Below are 7632 nucleotides of genomic sequence, written 5' to 3' on the forward strand. Positions count from 1 at the left end.
TGCTCCGAAGAGGTCTTGAGAGGAAATTAGGGCTAGCAGACCGGAAAAGCTTGATCCGATTTTCTCTCTCACTCTCTCTCTCTCTTTTATTTATCAGTTTTTTTTGTTTTATTGACATGAAAGCCATACAAAACTCCGGGGGTACGGGATTTGTGTACATAAAAGAAAGAAAAAAAAAATAGGGGAGATTAATTTAAAGTAATTTCCTAGACATAGGCTATCGCTACACATTTTTCTTGCAATTGAGATTTTACTTTTAAGTGAGGAAAAAAATATTCTTTTATCATTCATAAACCAAACAAGGGAAAGTTCAGAGGAGGATAAGGGCCACATGTAAAACAAGTTATTGGATTTCTGAGTTTAAAGTCAGAATTCTGACTTTCTGACAAAACCCAAATACATAATTTCACATGTGGCCCTAATCTTCTCTCTCTCTCTCTCTCTCTCTCTGGTACATCTGAGAGAGGATGAGGGGCGGGGGAGCCAGAGGAGGAGGGTAAAGGGGCTCACAACATGTCAGACAGCAACAAATCATTTACATTTCCTGCCAACTACAGTGATTTAGTTTGGGACGTGTGAAGTGTGTATAGTGTAAACACAGTTAATAGTAGATTATATTTTATAGTAAAATATATAGTATAAATATCATGAGCCACACCCCCAAATGGGTGTAATTTCCTGTTTGTGGCCCAATTGCGCCCTTTAGTTTTTATTCAACACTAGATCTAACAACACACACATTTAACTATTCAAGATGAGCATAGGTCAATCTCTGGCTACTTTACTTTATTGTTTACAATGTTTCTATGAGGAAGATAAATTCTTTTTAATAGAGTTATAAAAAAACAATCAGTTAACTGCTTTTGTTCTTTAGTTGACTGCGCAAAACCAGTGTCCTGAAATATCAAAAAGTGAAGCTAACATACATTAAAACATTTTTTTTACGTCCAATTCAAATAAATTTGAAGTCTCTTCCAAATATAATAGATTCTTGTCATCAGTTTGTTTTGCATAAAGTTTGCAGCAGTATAAAACTGATGATCAAGACTTTTTTTAGCTGGTCCACGAAGGTCTGGGAAGTGTCTTTGAGCAAGAATCCCTCCCAGCTTCAGGAGGAATATTTTATACTTGTGGACTTCCTGATGGGGGGAATATCTGCATGAACATCCTCACATTATCACCTAAATAAAAAGATTGTAAGGTACATATAGTATATAGAGCACTGTAAAGGAGCCTCGTGAGTATTTTTACTTTTTGATAAGTATGTTTTGCTGATTATGACATGTAATTTTGCTGTAAAATAAACTGCAGGAAAGTGAGATGTTTTGTTGTAATGGAACATGTTTCCATTGTGTTACTTCCAACTCTGATGATGAATATCAGTTACAGTACGTTTCCTAATGAATAAAACCTCCATGTGCATGAGCAGAAAACATCAGCGGAGTGTCGTCCACCTGAGAAAGATGAGGCAGACATATATGACACCACAGCCTCTCCGTGTCTAACCAGCTCCACATGTCTGCACGTCTACTACCACTGGTCAGCAGGCAGCCAATCAGAATTCAAGGAAACGTGTCCCTGAGGAGAAAGGAAGGGAGAGTGGAGAGTAACGTGGAAAGGAGTTTTCATGACAGTGGGAGGAGTGTGTAACTCTTCAGACAGTCATTGAACCCTTCCGAGCCGGATCTCAAATTCTAATTTAAAGTCAAACACAAACAGGACAACTTGCACACTATCAGGATGTTTTGTCTTGTGCGGTTCCCTTTAAAACTCAAAATACAAACTGCAAATGAACTGCAAAGTAGTTTCTCAGAGAAATGCACCTGGAACTGAATTATTTTGACATGTTAGGAATATAAAAGATAGCATGGAGCAAATTCAAAACGACCATCTGCAGAAGTTTACAAGTGATAGTTGCAACTTTTATTCTGATGGCACACGGTCTGTTGGAAGAAGAGTGGGACAACCCCAGTGAAAATTAGCACCGTTTTGTTGTTACAATCTGCTGCAGTGAGTCGGGAAAAAAATAAATGTTTATAGGCTTTTATCCCAAACTGTTTGTGCAAATAATCACAGACCAAAATACATTTCAATTTCACACTCCCACTGTAAGGTACCAAAGTTGGAAAGTTTCAAATTCTAGACTTAGTGGCTTTGATACAAACATCAGCTGAAAACTACAAGGAAAAAATAAACTTATCGCCAAGTGTAACCAACTGCGTTTGTAGTATTATCTCAGGTGGTTTAACACCGGGGCGCCCGGGTAGATCAGTTGGTGGAGTGCGCGCACCCATATGGGGAGGACTGTTCCTCGGCACAGAGGTCCATGGCTGGGGTTTGACCCGTGGCAGTGTCCTACACGTCTCCCCCCTCTTTCTCCCCCCTCTTTCTCCCCTTTCATGCTGTCCTGGTGATTAAAAGGTGGAAATGTCCCAAAAATAATCTTTCCAGAAAATAATAATAAAACAAAAGTACTGGCAGAAAATGAAGCTACAATTATTCAATTTTTGGTCACTAGGGGGCAAATAAACAGCGTTGATACAGTGGCTTGCATAAGTTTGCACACCCATGCTGAAGTTGATTAAAAAGAGGAATAAAAAAATCTTTTAGAAATTGATCTTAATTCAATTTTTTTTTGATGAAAAACTATCTTTTAAAGACACCAATTTTCTTGTGAATGAATAATGTATTGTCCATAAAATATCATGGACAATAACTGAAAATAATAACTGGCCTTTAAAAATAAAAATGTGCCTGCCTCTATGGGAACTTAACATAGAGGTGTGTATACTTATGCCCCCTGTATTTTAAAGAAGAACATTTATTTATTTACAATACATTATTTATTCACAAAGAAAATGAGTGTCCTTAAAAGGTTGGATTTTCCTATTTTTTTTTTTAAATTAAGGCATTAAGATCAATTTCCAAAAGATGCTTTTTATTCCTCTTTTGTTATTAAACTTCAGCATGGGTGTGTAAACTTATGCAAGCCACTGTATATTATGAAGTTGTGTTAGCAAACGACTACACATCAAGCTAACGCAGCGCAACATGACCGTCCCATCGGAGTTGTGTTTGGGTCCACCTGTGAGATTTGGTTGAAATCTCCTAAAAAAGCCGATAGGTGAGCTTGAGTTGACTTTCCGTGGTTCAACAACGACGTTTTACAGACTAAGATTTAGTAATCGTCTTGTAGTCGTTGTTTTTTGTCAATTTAGGAGACTTAACAGGTTGCATTTTTGTTTAAAAATGTTAGCAGTTGAGGCCTCTTTTATTTACATTAGGATCTCAGACAATAAGAGAGGAAACAAAAGCCTATTAAAAATCTTATAAATATAAGCACAAATGTATCTGACTGTGCTCCACAGTTAAGTTATCCATCAATTTAAATAGTTTGGAAGCAGAACATATACGACAGGCTTAAAGTTATTTATCATACAGTACCTTGACAGTTTCAACTGAGACAGAGGGTGAAACAGAGTCACCGCTGATTTCCACCAACTGCGGAACAGCTGAGGATCCGCTCCAGAACGGCGGGGTCATTAGGTTTCCATTAAGGTCAATGTGTGTATTTTCACTGACTGCAGAACGGCTGCCTCCCGACTCCGTCCCAGCTCCGGCAATCCGGACCAGATATGCAGACCTTCTATTTTTCCCGGATGGCGGAAAGCTCTGCAGTAATTCAGTACACGGCAGATAGTGTGGGACAGGAAGTTGAGCACAGAAACAAAATAAAAAGCATCCGGTTAGTTTTCAAAATAAAATGGGTCGGAGGTTTTGTGGTTCTCTTTATAGAAACTACATCCTGTTATATCGCGCAATCATACGTGAATTTACGAGATCTCGTGGGTCCATGTGACTTTAGCTGTCAGTCATAGCCGCACCCGTTCTGCAACAAATCTGGACGTGGTGGGTACTGAAGGACGGGGGAGCACGGGGTTGTCACGCAGCGGAGCCGATCCGCAGCCGTTCCGCAGTTGGTGAAAATCAGGGGTAGGGACAAAAAACTTTAAGCCTGTTGTATAAAGAAAAAAGATCACTTATACATTTAAATAATAGGCTAAATTAACTAAATTAAATTTCGATTAGTGTCAATAAAAAGCCAAAAAAGAACAAAACAGGAGATGACAACAGAGCAGTTGGAATATCTTTAGTTGGCCAAGAGGAAGTTCCTGTTGTTGGAGCTTCCTTTTCGAATCTCTGTGACAAGGTTATGGAGTTTCTCTGACAGCGCCACCTGGTGGGAGAGAAGGCCAAAGATAACAGAGTGTAGTTTGAAAGTGTGTGAAACAAATATATTTGTATTTCTTCTGTATGACGCCAGTAGAGGTTTGTTTGAGTGTGAAGCTCACTGTGTAAGAGTCGGGCTCCTGCAGCCTCTTGTGTCGAGGGTGCAGAGTCTGGAGGGAGCTCTGGACCTTTGCTTTAGTTTCTGCAGCGCTGCACAGAGGGTGTGTGACCTAGAAAGAGGGGGAGACACATTTATAAAGATTAAACTCCTACACATTAAAGTCCTGTCTTGTTTCGTACTGCTCAATGCTTCCCAAAACAACCCATCTGCCTTTTTCTTGTTATGTTTAAGTATGATTCTTCATGGTTTTTGGGCAGTAGAATAGATGTTAATGCTGTTATTGGAGTATTAGAAAAAAACATGACTTTCACCCAGGATACGGGAGTTTGTGTCCCGTTTGAAAAAAATAAAAGTAAATGGCGAGACTAACACAACAACAAGCATAACGAAACAGCAACTGGTCTACTAATTTCAATCTTTGAGCAGCCACGGGGCGTCCTCACCTGTCCTTTGGTAAACACGTCCTGGCGCAGACAGGCGACCTGAGCTGGAATGACTGAGATACAGGAATCATCACAGCTCAGAGGGAAACAGTTCAGAGAACCTCCCGCCTCTGGAGGAGACTCCGCAGCAAGACACACCAAGTCCAGAAAAGGATGGCCTGCAAGGGACAAGAGGGTGGGAAGCTGTGCAAATGTTTCCAGGCACAGTAGCAGCCTAGTGAGGCTGTTTAAATGCTCATTATACACCAGGAAACCAAACCTTTTTATTCTTACTTCTCTCTCTCTTCTTACTTTTTTTTTTTTTTTTTTGGTGATCAAATTTTTTTTCAATATATTTATACTCTATCAACAGATACAAACAACCACATACAATACACAGACATCAGAGCCAAAAAACAAACGACAACAAAAAACAGAGAGGAAAGCTGGGAGGGAAGGAGACAAAACAGGACATCCAGAAACAGACACACACAAACAGACACAAGACAGAGGACCAATCACAGGCGCAAGTTGAGGTCCGGGCTGTAGCACAAGGCTACAGACCTGAAGGAGTCGGCAATGTTGCTCCAAGTGTCCAGGACCTTTACTCTCAGCCACTTGTGAAAAAAATAGTGGAAGCACAGTAATAAGGGTGGTGCCAGTTACCTAAATCAAAAAGGTATTTTTTTTTCCAGAATGGTGACTTTTTTTTAGGGCACCTGAACTTGTTGGGCTCCATTCCACACTGTACCATGGGGAAACCCTGATCTGAAAAAGCAGCCAAAACTGAAATAAGATGGTGAAAACATAAGAGAGAAATAAGTACAGTATGTTGGAATCGGGGTGAAGAAGATAGAGGCCATGATTACACGTACATGGTTATTTTAAAAAACGAAAACATTTCCCTTCGTTTGTGCCCTTTATTTACACACAAACAGAGAATAATTCGAAAGCGAGTCTTTCTAAAACTTCCAGGCCAGAGTGGAGATTTTGGAAATCTTTGTTTGCACGTTTGTATGTAAACTGAGACAAACAGAGGTGTAGGCAGTAGGATAGGAGGAAGAGAAGAGAGAGAAAGTGATTTGCTGCTGCTGTTGCGGTTTTGAGGATTCTAATTGGCTAACATGGGCTTGAGCTTCTTGTTACACTGCCCCTACAGGTTTGACCTGCTCTGGACGGTATTGACGGCATAGATACACAGGTATGAACACTTCTGAAAACTGACAGCTGTGCACAATGTTATTTTTGAAAACGGAGAGCTTGAAATGTCCGTTTATGAAAATTGCCGGCCACGTGTAACCGTAGTAAGATTCTCACCCTCCGCGTCAACTAGCCTGTAGACAGCTTTCCTCCCGGGGACAGTGCTCTTCTCTGGGTCCTCACTGATCTTCATCTTGGGCTTCCCCCTCACCTCCACCAGCTAACGCACACATACAAACATCAACGTTACTATGATAGCAGAAGGGAGTTTTGGGGCATTTGGAGAGACTGTTTGTGTTTGACACATTACCTTGTACACACAGCCCAGCGAGGGTTGTTGTGTGCAGGTGACCAGATGTGTCCCCACACCAACCACATCGATCGCATTCTCCTGAAACAATGACACACAGAACATCAAGGGAAAAGGAAGAAAGACACATCTCGCTCAATGCAAACCGTCCATGCGTCCAGTCAATCTACCTTCTTGTTGAGCTCCGCCATGCTTTGCTCTGTGATGTTATTGGTCCCAACGATGATCAACGAGTCAAAGGCCGGGATGGAGAAACTGTAGAAATTAAGTGAATGAAAGGAACAGACCATCAGACATGTACCACTGACCTTTGGAAGGCAGAGATTTATTCTCACTGTCGGGTTTAAAAAGGATTTCCGCAGGGTCTTAAAAAGTCTAACATTTCAAAATCCAAATTTGAGGTCTCAAAAAGTTGCTGTTAGCTGAAGTATTGGCTCTAGGTCGGCATTTTCATCATGTTTTAATGTAAAACATACATGTGGCACAATGGATCCTCAGGATGAACTGTATCTGTTGATGGCCTTAGTGACTACTGTACCGTGGGCCAGATAGCATTTCCTCAATGTTTTTTTTCACAAACAGGCTGATTTATATTTTCTATCACTATGTTGGATTCATGTTAGGACACTTTAATTTTTGAAAAACTTTCAAAAAAATAAATAATTTGATGGCCCCCTCCTAAAAGTAACTCTGAGGACCCCCTATTGAAACTCTCTGTTCTAGGTCTTAAATGAAGAGGTCTTAATGTTCCTACGTCCATATAACGCTACCTCTAATGCTCATTGAAAGGCTTTAGAACGGGTTCTCTTTTGATTCTGTGTTGATGTAGTTCTTTCTTTCGCTAGTACAAATATAATTTGCTGCATTACCACTACAAATGAGAATAACATGCAACCTTTATTGTAAGCAATCAGCTTTTGTCTTAATGATGCAAGTCTCTTTCCGATTGTTACACAGACATAAAACAGGAAATTCTTTCTGACGTACAGTATATGCTTTTGAACATTTGAAGTTAGTTTTTACATCATGATATAGGTCTTACATTTCATTCAAAATGGTCTTAAAAAGTTCTTAAAAAGTCTTCAATTTGACACGGTGAAACCTGCAGAAGTCTTGTTTAAAGATGCACACATACAGCATGGCTCACTCACTGCTCGCTGCAGAGTCTGAAGACACGATGGACGTCAACCGACTGCCGGCAGAGGTCTCCGCTGTCGAGACGCACTCCCACAGGCCTGTAGCCCAGTTCACACAGCGCCAAGGCCACAGCGCAGAAGTTCAGCAGACCACTACTGAAATCACACACACACACACACACACACACACACACACACACACACACACACACA

At 40.5% G+C, this 7632-nt stretch overlaps 1 protein-coding gene across 2 annotated transcripts in view; it reads right to left on the reverse strand.

The window, feature by feature from the left end:
- Positions 1–3246: 3246 nt before the first annotated feature.
- The window catches only part of naprt (nicotinate phosphoribosyltransferase), a 16550-nt gene continuing 12164 nt past the window's right edge, over positions 3247–7632 (reverse strand). The window contains exons 8-14 of one of the 2 annotated variants that reach the window (XM_032525383.1): positions 7435–7572; positions 6454–6538; positions 6284–6364; positions 6091–6193; positions 4795–4952; positions 4353–4460; positions 3247–4237 (exon numbers count right to left, since the gene is read on the reverse strand). In XM_032525383.1, the coding sequence (XP_032381274.1) occupies positions 4151–4237; positions 4353–4460; positions 4795–4952; positions 6091–6193; positions 6284–6364; positions 6454–6538; positions 7435–7572 (760 nt within the window). In that variant the 3' untranslated portion in view covers positions 3247–4150. Of the gene's footprint in view, positions 4238–4352; positions 4461–4794; positions 4953–6090; positions 6194–6283; positions 6365–6453; positions 6539–7434; positions 7576–7632 lie in introns of both variants that reach the window. The other variant, XM_032525382.1, reaches the window with a different exon arrangement.

Source organism: Etheostoma spectabile, chromosome 9 (assembly GCF_008692095.1).
Source record: "Etheostoma spectabile isolate EspeVRDwgs_2016 chromosome 9, UIUC_Espe_1.0, whole genome shotgun sequence".
In the NCBI taxonomy this organism is placed as follows: Eukaryota; Metazoa; Chordata; class Actinopteri; order Perciformes; family Percidae; genus Etheostoma; species Etheostoma spectabile.